The following is a 17,389-nucleotide window of genomic DNA, read 5'->3' as shown; positions in this document are numbered from 1 at the left end:
GTTTAATTGTTATGTACTTCCATTTCTTGTAATAAATAATTTTACCAAGAATTCCTCATAAGTTTTAGTTTTGGTTATAGTTAATGGCACTCAAATAATCTATTTTTTTAATAATTTTATCAAGAATTCTTCATAAGTCTTGGTTTCAGTTTTGATTTTAGCTGATACCACTTTAGTAATCTATTTTTTTTTAATAAATAATTTTTTCAAGAATTTTTCATAAGTCTTGGTTTTAGTTTCGATTATAGCTGACGGAATTAAAGTTATATATATATATATATATATATATATATATATATATATACACACACACATTCATAAGCTTGGGATTCGATTTCAATTCAAGCTGATGAACTCAAGTCATATAGATATGTTTTATTTTTGAAATCGCAACTTTATAATATATCAAAATCGATAGAACATTAACTCTAATAATACATATGAAATCTGCAAGAATTAAAATATATATAAGCGTATTTTATGACCTGGCTATGCCAGGAGTCCCTGCTAGCTTGGAAAATATTCTTGTAGTTTTAACAAAAAAGCTACAATAATATCAGTGTCTCCATTTACACTGAACATCTACAGAATTCCAACATCAATATATTACTTATGAATGAGTGCACTGTGGAATTTCCACAGGTCCCGCTAGTCTATATTATATTCTTCTGTTTGTCCCACTTTTTCTCAGATACTACTGGTTTGATTTAGCGAAATTTTGTATGAACCTTTATGATAACGTGCAGTGAATTTAGTATCATGGTATCTGTTTGGTGCACAATTAGGGATTAATAACAATTAGTCACCACAATACCACATTTACTCCGGAAATTTGCCTTAAATCACTAATTCTAGGTCAACAGGTTATAACTTTTGCCCATTTTAAAATGTCCAGTTAATATAATTTAATTTTCGGCACAAGTTATTTGTGTTTTTACAAAGTCAAAGGATTTCACAAAGTCAGAATATGTTGGGATGTCATAATAGATACTTTCTCCTTTTATTTTACTACATTTTCATCGTTAGTCCTTTATGTTATTCGCCCTTGTGTCTCATCATCTGAAATATTCTTATACAAGTGTGCACAGTGACAAGCAAGATAATCCAGAGTTTTAATAGCATACAGACTTGGTTTGCATCTACAATATTATAACAAGAAATTGCGTACTTATGCAAAATACGGACGGTGCTGAAACTATAACGTTATTTAGAAACCTATTCTTAATATAGGGAGAAGCAGTGTAGTTGCTCTGTACTTTCACCTAACAATTTAATAAGCAAAAGATACGGTAAAATCTGAATTTAACACTTTAAAATCCTCTCTCTAAAAAAAAAAAAAAAAAAAAAAAAAATAGCATGGTCCGTATTCTGCATGAGTATTGGTCCAAACTTTAAAATATTTATAAAAAACAAAGGTTCTTGATCAGAAGTCACCCTATATTAAAAATAAAGAAAAATCTGTATGATGTACGTACCCGTAACGAAACAAAAATATATTTTAAAAAATCACAAATTCATCATTTAAAACGATTTCCTTCATAAAAATAAAACTAGTTGATCAATTTACGTGATTTTTAGAATGATATTTATTTTCGTTTCGTCATAGGTATGTACATCACATCACATCATACAGAGTTTTCAATAAAGTCACTAAATTACGGCTTGAATGGATTGTGAAACAAACGTGCTTGTTAAGATAGATCGATTTTCTTTTAAATATTTGGTTTTAAGCAAAAACGGTCCTTACTTGTCATGTTGAAAATAGTAATATGTCAAAAAATTACGAAAATTCCTCAAGTATAACAACTGCTATTGTGCTTTTAGTAAAAAATAAAAACAAGGTCTATCGGCTAAAACAAAACGTCATTAAAGTGTTGAAAAGGGAGATAATTATGTCCCTTATATTCGCAATATTTAAGGTGTTTACATCTTACAAATAGGGAAAATGGAATTTCCCAAATTTTCCGTAAAAAATATTTTGGTAAATTTTTACGATGTGCCCCAGCGTATTATAAACACCCCAACCTCCCCATGGTAAGAATGGCTTTCGGAATAAACACCCCCAACCTCAAAAACCGTTCTTAACATGGGGAGGGGGGTTTATTCCGAAAGCCGTTCTTAATATGGGGTGGTTTGGGGGTGTTTATACTACGCTGGCCAGGTCGTAAAACTTTACCAAATACTTTTAACTATAATTTTCTACTCAATGAATTTTCGGAATTTTTGAAAATATTACTATTTTCGACATAACAAATAAGCAAGTACTGTTGTTTTTGCTTAAAACATTTTTAAAAATCGATCTGTCGACTATCTTAACAAGCACCCAAAGAATTCTGTGTAGACAATGTTTATTTGTTGTTAAATATGATGACATGGGGAATCCTTTGGAGTAAAAATCTATTGAGAAATACACATTTTGTGTTGAGAAATACACACTTTAAATATGTAAAACATTAGATAATGAATACGTTTTCCATTCTGGGCCTCTCATTTGGGCTTATAACTTGTTGATGTAAAAAGTGAAACGCTGTGACTCGAAACGGAAAACGAAACTAGCCAAAATTGAAATCGTGAAACAAAACGAATGAAATCTTCGTCATCAATATTTATAAAACATGTTAGAGGTATTCTGCCATTACTTATTGATTCCTGTGGATTAGGGTTTTCGAGAATAACGAAGAAAGGTTCGTTTCCTTCATTTCCGGATCACTGCGTTACGCTTTTTACATCAACAAGCAATCTAACCCAAATGAGAGGGCCGCCATTATCGGTAAATTTTTTTACTTGATTTCAACCTTAACATTTTCCTTTAAAATGACGACTCGTGAGGCCTTCGGGTATGCTGAAAATGAATATCGTATTTAAATTTTCCGCAAATAAGTAGTTTTCCGAATATTAAGCAATGCATCTAAACGCAACTCCGAGAAACTACGCGCAAGATAGTCACCAGGAATAACAAATAATTACATTGCTTAATATCCGGAAAATTTAAATGCGATATTCGTTTTCAGTATACACGAAAACCTCCTGACGTAATCATTTTAAAGGAAAATGTTAAAGTGGAAACCAGGTAATAATTTACCTTATTATTTAATGTTTAGAGTGTGTTATTTCTCAATCGATTTTTAACTCGAAATGATTCCACCGTGTAATAATATTAAATTAAAAAAAAAAATTTAAATGCTCCCGAAATCCACTCATTATGAAAAAGAGCCCAAACAACTTGTTTGTATTACAATCTACAGAGGTATGAAAAGGCTGTCAACAATCAAGGTTGTTATGCAGTGCACTTTTGTTACCGTGCTGAAATAACGTTATTTCGAAAGCCATTTTTAACATGGGGACGGTGTTTTCTAACTATTCTCTACTTTCACTTAACAACTGAATAGAAAAGATATCGTAAAACTTAAAGTTAACTATTTTTTAAAAGTTGCGCGCCCGCGGTAACAAATGTGCATAAGTACCACAAACAAATAGAAAACAAATCAATGTTATCAAAGGCAAGATAAGTTTTAACTTTTCTACCTACCTGAATAAGTTTTTAGTGTTTTTGTGTGTGTGTGTGTGTGTGTTTTTAATGTAAAATGTTTATTTGATTTGAAAAACAAGTAATATTGAGCACTACCAAAGAACAAGAAAAAAAATGGTCGCGATGTCTTTGAAGTCCCGACAAAGGCTTAAGAATAAGAAATAAACCAAAATGGTGGTAGAAACTCTTGAGTAAGTTTCTACCATTTCGGTTTATTTCTTATTTTGAAGTGATTATTGAGACTTCAAAGATGTAAAGAGATATCGCGGCCATTTTCTTTTCTTGTTCTCCGGTAGCACTCAATGTTACTTGTTTTTCGAAAAACACTAAAAACTTATTCAATTAGGCTGAAGAAATGTAAGTTATTTTGCATTTGATTACATTTATTTGTTATATATTTGTTTTTGGACGACTTTTTCGTACCTCTGTGGATTGTAATAGAACCCCTATATATTGTTTGCTTTGTTTGTTTTTCTTGTGAAAAGTTTGAAGTTTTATAGATTCATTAAAGTGCACACAACATAACTTAAGCCTAAATCGATTTTAATTTATGAAAAATAATTAAAACAACATTTTTTTTTATATCTAAACTAACTTCTATAATTGCAGTATAAAAAAAAAATAAGATAAAAGCAGTACAAATAATACGAATTGCGATTAAAAAATTTTTCAGAAAATGTGCTTATATAGATCTTGCCCATATGGGTTAAGTAAAAGCTGGAAACGGATTACAACAGCCGAAGGGCGACCACACAGAATGCATGAAACGGCAAATATGTTTGCGTTTTTTTTTAATTGATAACTACCTACCCACGAGAGCAGAATTCGATACAAGTTCGTATTTATTTTATTTATTTTTTGGGGCGGATTGTTCACCTCATCTTCATAGTTGTTGTTCATACTTGCCTCCCCACGAGGGCAGAGTTAGACAATAGAGCATAGTGGAAAGGAACAAAAATAAAATTTTAAAAATGTCTCAGTCATGAAGGATTTCTTCTCCACTGACTGAGGACAAAAAAGATAAAGTGTAGCAGCAGAGACTACACTGTGATCTTGGCTCGAAAAGCCAAGGAAAGTTGTTGTTTCAACACGTTTCAGCCAATTCATCCTCTGGCCTTCTTCAGGTGAATTAGTGGGCAAAAAAACAAAAAAAAAAATCGTCGTGAGACAACTATGGAAGGCAGTAATTATTGGGGATACAGCTACAAGACTCCGCATTCCTATCCGGTCGCAGTTACTCACACCTGAAGAAAGCCAGAGGGTGACTTGGCCGAAACGTGATGAAACAACAACTATGAAGCTGAGGATAAACGTCCGTAAATAAATAAATAATTTTTTTAAAAATACAAAATTACAAAGGAAAAAACAATATTCATATTGTTTTTTTGTTTGTTTGTTTTTGTTTTTTTTTTAATGTGGGAAAAATCCAGCTGCTCGAAAAGTGGCACTCTAGGACAAAGATTAAAATTGCCTCAGTCTATAAGGATTTCCCTCAATTGAACCAGGACAGAAAAAAATTAAGTGCAGTGTAAGAACAGATTATTCACTTCGTGAACGAAGTGTAATATTGTTGCATCGCGACGCATCATTGTTGTATTTTTGCATTTTTATGGATTTATTTTGTAATTATTGTTTTCATTTCACGCGGATAATTTAATTGTTAGTTTTATTTTATTTTTTTTTTTAATTATTACATTCATTTTAAATTTATTTACTTTCGACGTGGTTTGTTGTAACTCAAGTATCAGGTTTGACCCACGAAATTCTAGGAAATCCTTCAGTCAGTTTCACCTTTCAACAACTGATTTTTATTTTTTGGAAAAGGGTATTTGAGATATCATGTCCGCGTAAAATCCAACAATTTACAAAAACAAATAAAAATGTCGATTCGAAATAAAAGCGATTCACAAAACTAAAAACATAATGAAAGCAACAATTTACACCCAAAGCAACAAGATATATTCTAAAACTCTACATCAAATGCAACAATATAATTAAACAAGTGTTTTTTTTTCTTTCTCAGTGTTATGAACTAGGGTTCAGTTTTGTGTGGTCGCCTTTCTGCTATTGTAACTTGTTATCGGATTTTATCAAGCCAATATGGGCAGCCATGGGGGCTGATCTGTATAAGCACCTTTTTTTGTTGTTTGTCTTTTTTTTTGTCGTTTTGTTTTTTTACAAAAGGTTTATTATGTAAACTACACAAATAAACACTAAATAAAAAATGTATTTACGTAGATATATAAACATTTTTGTCTACATCTAAAAATTAGTGAATTTATAAAAATCATAATAATCATTTTTTTTTTTTTAAGTCAAGTCACTTAGTTACTCACTACGGGAAAAATCCAAACGTATATTTTCCTCCCCGCTTTCATGGCGACCTGAAAGATAAAACGATATCATATATAGATCCAAATAGTTCGCACATTGTCTCAAGAATTCAAAAATGCCATTGTTGACATTGGAATCGGTTTAAATACCTCGAAGACGTCCACTTCTAAGACTCCGGCCGTGATGACGAACAGAAAAGGTCGCCATATTACCCGGTGCTCCCCCTTTTTTGTACACTAGACATTCAGAGGGCTTATGATAAACAGTGGCAGAAATACGCTCTCAAATAAACTTTTAATGGTCAATTAAGTACCAGAAGTAATTTTTTTAAACTATAAATAAACCCTGAAAAAAAAACAAATATAAACCTTATAACGATAATATACGTATTTGTATATTTATATTTTGTTTTTAGTAATAATCAAATTGAAGGTTGTGTTAAAAAAATACGAAACGAAACAATCAAATTGAAGGTTGTTGCAAAATACGAAACGAAACAACCAAATTTAGGACGATTTGACCAACGGACAATTTGGCCAACATTTTTATTTTTTTCTTGAGAGCATGTCAGCCGTCATTGGCTTTTTTTATGCTGCAACTGTTCATATGTTTTATATATGATCGGTTTGTAGATTATTTTTCTTTTTACAGGCGTACATTTTGTAAACAAATAAGTCGATAAACTGTAGGCTCTATTCAATATATAGATTTCACTCTGTAATACTACCAGGGCGAGGGGATTGACCACAACTTCGCACAACCCCCCACCCGGGGGTCGCATAAAATTAGAGGGGAGAGCATCTAATCATATTCAAACTATATTCTGTTCTCACATTTCGCAGTCTTAATTGATTTCCAAACTAAGTCCATTTTTTTAAGTCGTCCAATGCATGCCAACCTGTAAAATGGACGTTAAACCGACAATTATAATGATTACGATGACGATGATGATGATGGGGGGGGGGGGGCTTACTTTGGGACATACAATCAAGGAGTTGCTCCCAAGCATCATTAGGGATAATCTGTATACACCACTGACTACCACTTACAAGTAAGACTGGACCTAACCCTTATCCTCGAGTGGCCTCCAGGCCTTGATAAGTGGTGATGATTCCTGTGTAAAAAAAAAAAAAAAGAAAAAAAAACCTGAGTAGTGATAACTAGTGGGTGGCACCACACTCCACAAAGCTCACAATTTGAGGCTTACTCAGAGAATAGGGAGTGCTTGAGTAGTTTGGAAATACAGTAGGCAGGAAAAAAAAAAGATAGAAAGATCGATTTTGAAGTGATTGGTCAGGGTTGGAGTCGGTGTGTAAATCTTGCTCAAGGGTTTCTAAGACAGTTTACTTAATTGTCTACCCATGAGAGCAGAGTTTGACAAAAGTTTTTGTTTTTTTACTGTGAGAAAAATTCAATTTCCAAAGAAGGGAAACTATGGATTGGAATAAAATAAAAATTACTTCAGTCTAGAAGGATTTCTCTATCACTCACTAAGGACTCAGGACAAAAAAGATTAAGTGTATTATCAGAACAGATACTACACTTTGCTCCTAGCCAAAAGATCAATGTGTCTGGAAGGAATCCTATTTAAACTCATAGATGGGATATTTACGCATACGGTAGTGACTGAATCAAGATGTGCTTCGGATGAATGCTAAAAGGTATATGGCTCACATAGCTACCCTTTTTTCTTTCATCATTTCCAAAAGCAAGTTAGTTTTCACAGGAACATAGTTACTCAACAAATGAAAAGCTTTTTAAATTCCAAATTTAGCAAGCCTGTTAAATTAACCAAGTCTATAATAAAAATCAGTTTTATCCAGAATTCACAATTTGGTCACACTTGAAAAACCTAAGAACGTATGCTCACCCTTACCTGTATCTTTAATCAGGGGGGGGGGGGAGACTCTTCAATGACTCATATACAATGACATGCCGCCTAACACTCACAGTGCCTATTATTTACATCCAAATATTATTCATCCTTTGCCCATCTTAATAAATGGTGACTCTCTTGTAAGAAAAAAAAACACTATCAACATATTGACATACCCAACTCTAAATGTTCTGACTTTCTTCACGAAACACGAGTTTGCATAAATAAACACTGACTGAAAATAACGTTTCTGAATTTTTTTAGAGGAGAATTGTTTTTTTATTTATTTTTTTTTTTTTTAAAGGAGTTGCCACTTATCAAGACCCATAGGCCACTCGAGGATAAGGCTTAATGGGTGTACAGTAGTCCATGGGAAAATATTGTAGTAATCGTTAGTAGTGGAAATTTGGTAAATCGGATTACTTAAGGAGACGGCTGATCAAGAACTTGTTTATGATAGACGTGAAGGCGACCATATTGTAGTCAGTTGGAAAGGTTATTCGTATTATTTGGAATCTTGGACTATTGTTCTCATCTTGAGTTTCATTTTCACAACGTTTTGGTCGATGTAATCTCCGACCTTTTTCAGGTGCATCTTGTCGAACCCGGAAATGTTTCTGTTGAACTCATATTATAAAAGTGATATTCTCCTGAAGGTTGAAAGTTCAATTCACAAAGTGGGCGAAAAAATACAATTGCAAATTACTTAGGACCTCTATCTGGTCATAGCTAATGAAACGAGAGCATGCTACCCACGTAAAGTAAATAAAGCCGTTCCCCTTAAGTTAACAAATTTACTGAATTTCCATTACTGACAATTATTATATTGTCCAATTGACTACTGTACACTCCGGAACCCTTATCCTCGAGTGGCCCCTGGGCCTTGATAAGTGGTGATACCTATGTAAAAAAAAAACACTTCAAGCAGAACTAGCACCCATACTTACAAAACTGTTTAAACGTTGTCTTAAGAAGAATTGCTTCCCATTACCCTGGAAAATTTCATCAGTATGCCCTATATTTAAGAATTCAGGTGATCGCTCATCCCCCTCTCAGAACAGGCCAATAAGTCTCCTGTGCGTCATGAGTAAATTGCTAGAATCTGTGTTAAATACAGAAGTAATCAACCATCTCAGCAAAAATAACCTTCTTAGTGACGCACAAAACGGTTTCCGTTCTGCTAGATCTACAGCAGATGTGCTTACAGTCATATCTCATAGGATTAGCAAATCTCTCGACAGAGACAAGCTTTCTAGGGCAATTGCTCTTGACATATCAAAGGCTTTTGATAGGGTATGGCATAAAGGTTTACTTCACAAGATCTCCAGCTATGGTATAGCTGGAAATTAATAAGTCATTTCTCTCTGATAGGTTCATAAGAGTAGTGGTTGATGGGCAGAAATCAGGAGCTCACAGTATTAATGCTGGAGTCTCTCAGAGGTCCATCCTGGGTCCAACACTCTTTCTGATCTACATTAATGATCTTCCAAATCACATCCTAACATCATTCGTATGCATTCATGCTGATGACACTACCATCTTTGGTAGCACATCTAAGACCGTAAACGACCAAGTTCTCTCCGATTCTCTCTCCTCTGATCTTGAGCACGTGGTACAATGAGAAAAGAAGTGGCTGGTTACTTTTAATGCATCTAAAACCAAGCTTTTATCTTGACATCATCAACGCTCTGATCTCCATCTGGCATTAATTGAAATGAATGAATTAACTACTAGGGTGCATTAATCCTATATGTCCCTTAAAGATCTACTTAACCCTGTCAGGAACTAGCCAGCAGCCAGCAGAGAGGAGTTCCAACCACCAAAGAAGACAGACCTCTCTCCTCTCACTCTCTGTCCACTGAAACCTCTCCCACCAGGCTGCAGCTATTTCACTGAAGACTTTCACTGGACAACCTGGGGACACTGCAAGTTTCTATCTCCTGGCACAAGAACGTCCTAGAGATATTTTGTCAATTTGTTTGACCGTATTCATTTGATACTTCACTGTAGAAAATGTTGAGTTCTATTTAATAAAGCTCATTTTATAAAGTAAATATGGTCGAATTAATCAATGAAAATAGTCCAGCTTTAATAATGTGTTTCTATCCTTATTTCTACTAGTATGTTTACTTGCTTATCTAATATTACATAAATTAATTTTCCATTTTGTCTGGAATCTTTATTTCATATTTTTTTCTTTTTACAAGGTGGTCACCACTTATCAAGGCCCGGAAGCCACTCAGGGATAAGGGTTATTGCATGTACAGTACGTTAGTGTGGAGATTTAATAAAAGTGTCTACCTAAGGGGGCGGTTCATCAGGAATTTGTTTATGTAGGACGTGAAGACATTCAGGTTGTAGTCAGGTGGGAAGCAGGCTGACGGAACAGAGTTCCACAGGCGTGCAGTTCTAAGAAAGAAGCTTTCTTCATGGAATCTACGTTTTGATTTAGGCACAGATAAAGAGTGGGGAAATTTTCTGACAGTGGTTTCAACTAGACGAGTGTTTTTCGTAAAAGATTGGCGAGGAGGGACCAAAGATTTGAGCTCAGACGAGCACCTGCCATGGAAATAATGAAAAAAACAAAGATAGGCTCGCAACGTCTCTTCTGTGGGTGAGAGGTTGCAGGGTAGAGAAAAGGGCATCCCCCACTAAGCCACGAAGTCTATTTTGTACTCTGTCAAGGCAGGATAGGCTGTTTTTAGTAGCTCCTGCCCAGATATGGCAGCAGTATTCCATCCTTGGACGTACTTGGCTTTTATATAGATAGAGAATTGCATCAGTAGTGAGATATCTTCTGGAGCGGTAGAAGGATCCCACCATCTTTCCAGCGACCTTGGCAACAGACTTAATGTACATGTTCCATTTTAGATCAGGAGTAAAGTTCAAGCCCAGAAGCTTGTCAAAACATGGGGCTTCTCCTAGACGAGAGCCATTCATTTCAATTGATGCCAGATGGGAATCAGAGCGTTGATGATGTAAGGATAGGAGTTTGGTTTTAGATGCATTAAAGGTAACCAGCCACGTCTTCCCCCACTGAACCACGCGCTCAAAATCAGAGGAGAGAGAATCAGAGAGAACTTTGTCATTTACAGCCTTTGATGTGTTGCCGTAGATGGTCATGTCATCAACATAGATGTCAACGAATGATTTAAGTATGTGTTTAGGGAGATCATTGATGTAGATCAGGAAGAGAGTTGGGCCCAGTATGGACCCCTGAGGGACTCCAGCATTAATACTTCAGGCCTCTGATTTTTGTCCATCGACCACTACTCTTATGAACCTATCAGAGAGAAATGATTTAATGATAGAGAAAACATTTCCAGCTATACCATAGCTGGAAATCTTGTGAAGTAGGCCTTTATGCCATACCTTGTCAAAGGCCTTTGATATGTCAAGAGCAATTGCCCTAGAAAGGAAGCCTTTGTCAAGAGATTCACTAATCCTGTGAGATATAACCGTTAGCACATCTGCGGTAGATTTTGCAGAACGGAAACCATATTGTGTGTCACTAAGAAGGTTATTTCTTAGGTGGTTTACTATTTCTCTATTTAATATGGATTCCAGCAACTTACTCATGACACACAGGAGACTTGTTGGTCTGTACTGAGAGAGAGATGACTTTTCACCTGAATTCTTAAATACAGGGCATACTGATGAGGTTTTCCAGGGTGTTGGAAAGCACTTCTCCTTAAGGCAACGCTTAAACAGTTTCGTAAGTATGGGAGCAAGTTCTGGTTTAAGCTTTTTTCTCTCTCATTTATATTCATATAAATGTGTTTGTTCTTTTCTTGCTTTTCTATCAATATTGAATTATAGGATGGATCTTGTAATTAATACCAAGATAAATACATATAAATACATGAAATAAGTAAAAATATAATCGTAAATTTTTACGATGTGCCCCATGGGGAGGTTGGGAGTGTTTATACTATGCTGGGGCAAGTCGTAAAAAAATACTAATATAATTTTAATTAAATTCAAAATACAAAATTAACTTTATTTCACATAAACACTAAAAATGTTAATTTTAATGTATTTTAAAACATAATTAAAAATATTCAAAGAACATCCTACACATACACTTGACAGGCAAACAAACTCTGACCATAGCCCTTTGACTATTGGCATCTTGGCAACCAACACAAATCACAGACTACTAAATATATATCGGACCAGCTAATCAGAAAGAGTTTACCATGGAAACCGAACACTTGTTTGAATTAAATATATTGTTGACAGCAAACTACTAAAAAGACTTTTTGTGGACAAAGGTACTGATATCTTGAAAACAATAACAGATGTGCTAACGGTTATATCTTATAGGATTAACAAATCTCTCAACGGTGGCTTCCTTTCTAGGGCAATTGCTCTTGACATATCAATAGCCTTTAATTAATCTGGCATCAATTGAAATGAATGGCTCTCGTCTTGGGGAGGCTCCATGTTTTGATAAGCTTCTGGGCTTGACCTTTACTCCTGATCTGAAATGGAACACGTACATCAAGTCTGTTGCCAAGGTCGTTGGGAAAATGGTGGGATCCTTCTACCGCTCCAGAAGATATCTCACTGCTGATGCAATTCTCTATCTATATTAGAACCAGCTACATCCAAGGATGGAGTACTGCTGCCACATCTGGGCAGGAGCGGCTAGAAGCAGCTTATTCTGCTTTGACAGAGTTCAAAATAGACTTTGTAGGTTAGTGAGGGATGCCCTTTACTCTTCCTTGCAACCTCTTTCCCACAGAAGAGACGTTGCGAGCCTGTCCCTGCTTTATCATTATTTCCATGCAAGTGTTCGTCTGAGCTTCAATCTATAGTCCCCGCTCACCAAACATTCACGAAAAACACTCATCTATCTGAAATTACTGTCAATAATTTTCCCGACTCTTTATCTGTACCTAAACCAAAACGTAGATTCCATGAACAGAGCTTCTTTCTTAGAACCGCACGTCTGTGGAACATTTTTCCATTTGCCTGTTTTCCAGCTGACTACAACTTGGTAGTCTTCAAGTCAAACATAAACAAATTCTTGATGAACCGTCCCCTTAAGTAATCAAATTTACTAAATTTCCACTGCTAACGATTATTATGATATTATCCCATTGACTACTGTACACTCAATAACCTTTATCTTCGAGTTGCCTATGGGCCTTGATAATGATGACCCCTTTGTAAAAAAAAAAGACACGTCATGAACTACTAAATATAGCAGCAGTTTATAAACAGTCTCACAGACTCACTCACAAGTCCACACACACACACACACACACACACACACACACACAAGTAATAATTTCTTTGAACATTTCTAAACCCTTTTTGTCTAATTTTTTACTTTCATTACATTTTTTACTCTTGTACTTATTATTGGTTTTGACACATATTTCGTCACTTGAACGTACAAACATACTTTTGATTCTGCCTTTTTCCATTATAAAATGGCGTTGACTACTTTACATGTGCAATGTGCTTAGTTAGCCTTCAACTTGTAAATTTCTGCATCCTGCAACACATGAAGCAGTCAAAATATACCATCGTTTTTTATCTGAAGTCAGATCTACAACATCCCTCCAGCTTCTTCCCTCTTTATTGTCTGCCTCTAGTTCATTTTTAGTCTTCGTCTTCTTTTTTCCATCAGGGGTCCATTGGAGCACTTGGTTGACAATTCTCTCTGGGCCAATCTCAGAAACGAGGATATCCTCTACTAAAAATTTAAGCATGCTATAAAATCTCAAACACTCATTATCCTGTTTTTCTTTCAGAGACAACACACGTGTGGACAACAGATTCTCCTCAGCTATCAGCACAGAAAAATTATATATCCAACTAACACACTTTGAACCTAAACTGAGACAGCACTTATCTAAAGCTAGAAAACTAACCAACAATGACCCTTGCACTCTACCAAATTATCCATCAATAACACAAGCTTACACAATTGCATGTATTTAATTTATCAAATACAATGTGCGATAAGAAATGAGTTCTACATTGGTAGCACAGTTAGGCTATTGGACATAAAAATACACTACAACCAATGTGTCTTCATTCCATAAACACATATATTACAATCAACGACATAAAAATAAAAATACTAACCACAAAAAAAGACCAAGGTAATCTGATACTTAAATGATCACTGGTAATAAAGAAATTTAACCCCAAAATAAACAACAGATCAGAGCTAAATTGTAGCTTCTTTACCAACAACACCTTTAACAGCATTCACAGCTTATAATAACAAACAATATCATGCATTACTATTATTTGGAATGTTGAAACATCATGGGACACACAAAATTACATTTGACATTCGTAACACTAATACTCAAAACTAACACCATTCAATATAAGATAAGTAATATGTAATAACATAGTATGTATAATTAATAAATGCACAATGACATACCTAACCTATAAACCCATGATTTAATTAACTACTATTACATCTTTGACAACAAATAAGTAATAACAGATATAAATTAATTAGAAAATTATAGTAGAATGATAATAAATATATAAATAAATAAATACATATCTATAGACCACTACCCAACTACAATGGAATTATCTCTTTTAAACTCTTTCATTAAACAAGACGGAATGAGGACATACATATAATAGGATATTAAACACTTATAAGTGACATACTTAACAATAATCAATTATTAATGAAAAATGTTATAATAATTTTTAACAATACTTAAGACTGATTTTAACCCATATTTTGGAAATTAATTTGACAAGTATACAAAATAGACTTCGTGGCTTAGTGGGGGATGCCCTTTTCTCTACCCTGCAACCTCTCTCCCACAGAAGAGATGTTGCGAGCCTATCCTTGTTTTATCGTTATTTCCATGGCAGGTGCTCGTGTTAACGAGCATCTCTCCCCCCCTCTCTGGCTTTCTTACTCTTTCTGTTTTCTCTCTCTGTGTCTCTATAAGAGAATAGAGAGGGAGAGAGAGAGAGAGAGAGAGAGAGAGAGGTGAGTAAACGTGGAGGTAGACACGTTTACCAGAACCAAAGGTCAGCTGACCAAATTACGTATGTGTGACGTGGTTGGCTAGATCTGTGAGATTTGATTTGAGCTTTGAAGAAGACGGACATTTTCCGTGGTCTCCCCCTCTTAACTGGGGAGGGGGGAGACGAACGCTGACGTGTGTGAAGAAGAACCACACAAGCAGATTTCACTTTACACCTGCTGCAGAACCTCTGGGGAAAGTGAAATAAAAAACTATAAAACCATTTCATAGTCTTGCAGTGATAAATCTTCGTCAAACAGGTATCAAGTCTCCCTCCAGGATGAGAAATATCCAGATGGTTCAACAGCGAGAAAAAGCAGAGGTAGGTTCAGAAATTACATGTCACACACACGATTCCCTTTATGATAATCAAACACACAACCATTTATATTAGAGACAATCACACGGAATCTTTCTTATGTTATATAGAAAACGTAAAATGTGCCCCTAAATGAAGAACTCTATATAACATATTCAAATGTAACGAAAGCTCAATTTGGTACCCCTCAAGGATAACCTCAATGATAACGAATATATAACACTCGTCTGAACTCCAATCTCTGGTCCCCCCTCGCCAATCTTTCACGAAAAACACCCGACTAGCCGAATCCACTGTGAAAAATTTCCCCCACTCTTTATCTGTGCCTAAATCAAAACGTAGATTCCATGAAGAAAGCTTCTTTCTTAGAATTGCATGCTTGTTGAACTCTGTTCCATCTGCTTGCTTCCCACCTGACTACAACTTGGATGTGCTCAAGTCCAACGTTAACAAATTCCTAATGAACCGCCCCCTTAAGTAAACACTTCATCAAATCTCCACACTAACGTAATGTACTTGCAATAACTCTTATCCCTGAGTGGCTTCCGGGCCTTGATAAGTGGTGACCACTGTGTAAAAAAAAAAAAAAAAACTCATTGATTGCATAACTGATACCTATCCCCTGCTTCCGGCATAAACATGAAAGTTTCTACCACGTGATTGTACAAATTTTTCCTCTTCTTCCACTTTATAAAGAGGTATACCTTGAAAATTTGGGAACTTTACACAACAATACCATCTTGGTGTGACACATTATGTTAGTAAATACATTTTTGTAATTGAAAATTATTGAACCCCTTCAATATTGTCATATCTATTTGTGACCTCAACATGCGATCTCTTCTACAACTTCTGGTATAAAAGTTCGTTTTTTTTTTTCAAAGTCAACCAGTGGGGCATGGAAAATGATAAGTTGAAAATTATGAAAATTTTTTAACTTTTATTAGAGGTCACTACTTATCAAGGCTTGAAGGCCATGCAAGGATAAAAGTTAATGGCTGTAAGGCTGCTTTGTTGTATTCAACCAGGAAGTAGGCCAGCAGAACAGTGTTCCACAGGTGAGCAGTTCTGGGAAAGAAGCTTTGTTCATGGAATCTGCACTTAGATTTAGGCACAGATAGAGAGTGGGGGAAATCATATATAGTAGTTGCAGCTAATCGAGTGTTTTTTGTGAAAGTTCGGCAAGGGGAATGATAGATTGGAGTTCAGATGAGCACAGTACAAGGAGCCCACATTCTTCATGACAGATTCCATCTTCTATATATTTGTTCCAAAGTGATATGCAGCAGGGAAGAGAAGCGTGTTTCAGAAAAACACCCCATACCCTCATCCTCCAGGAGGCTTGGGCTAATACCAGTCAGGAGATTCTGAGGTAAGTAGTTCTGATTTTGAGTCATATTAATTTACCTCAAACAAATCACCATCTATCCATCTATGTATTGATTTATTCATGTTCATGGAGAATATCAAGTGGATCTTAACTTTACTTTCTATATCTTTGTAACTCTCACTCCCCCTATTTTGTCTATAAGTCCTCACATTCCATGAGCGATGTTTCTGACAAAGGAGGAAGAATTGCTACTTCTAGAGTCAGCTGTTGTTTTATAGACATGATGTATGTGTTCCATTTTAAATCGGGAATGAAGTTCAGTCCCAGAAGCTTGTCAAAACACGGTGCTTCCCCAAGAGACATTCATTTCAATTGTGGCCAGATGGGGGTCAAAACGATTATGATGAAAAGATGTCTTAATTTAATGTGGCTCTGCCTATTTTTTTTTTTTTATTGTCAAGCGATGAGATGTTTTTATCTGAATGTGAATAAACATCAAAAACACCAAAATTATTGAAACAAAAATATGTAATAGCATAAAATAAAACAAGTTTTCAAATCCTTTAATTCACTTTGTCAGTTTAAAGGTTTTAATGTTATTTTTGTATAGTGAAGGACCATGATAATAAACATATTTCCACCATCTTTTAATCAATTAATTGAAATGTTGAAATTAAAGTTTGCCTTTGAACGGCTGAATACCGCTAAATGTTCGTGCAAAAAAAAAAGGTTTTCTTCAATTTGCAATGTTCTCAGCACACGCAAAAACGACAATCCTTTTTTTCTTTTCCTGTATCAACGTTCATTGAAAATCCGTATTTCTATCATCCCACTGACTTGCAAATTAACGTTCAAATGACTCCAAATTAAAAAAAGAATGGAAAAAATACCAGCTTTTTATATGCTCAATTTTGACCACACCTTAATTTGCATATGTCACCTGTTCATTTCTTATTGGTTGGGTTTCGTGTTTGAG

The 17,389-nt window shown here is 35.1% G+C and overlaps 1 protein-coding gene across 6 annotated transcripts in view; it reads right to left on the bottom strand.

Annotated features, from left to right (window-relative positions):
• The window catches only part of LOC145261281 (rapamycin-insensitive companion of mTOR-like), a 435,824-nt gene that overhangs the window by 385,865 nt on the left and 32,570 nt on the right, over positions 1-17,389 (bottom strand). For 3 of the 6 annotated variants that reach the window (XM_080119764.1, XM_080119761.1, XM_080119765.1), the window contains exon 2: positions 5,866-5,913. The exons of 1 other annotated variant lie outside the window; for it this stretch is intronic. In XM_080119764.1, the coding sequence (XP_079975890.1) occupies positions 5,866-5,913 (48 nt within the window). Of the gene's footprint in view, positions 1-5,865; positions 5,914-6,012; positions 6,311-17,389 lie in introns of those variants that run through there. 2 more of the 6 variants (XM_080119762.1, XM_080119766.1) reach the window with 1 other exon arrangement.

Source organism: Euprymna scolopes, chromosome 37 (genome assembly GCF_053919585.1).
Source record: "Euprymna scolopes isolate OS-2025 chromosome 37, ASM5391958v1, whole genome shotgun sequence".
Classification (NCBI taxonomy): Eukaryota; Metazoa; Mollusca; class Cephalopoda; order Sepiida; family Sepiolidae; genus Euprymna; species Euprymna scolopes.
This window is presented reverse-complemented; position numbering and strand designations above follow the sequence as displayed.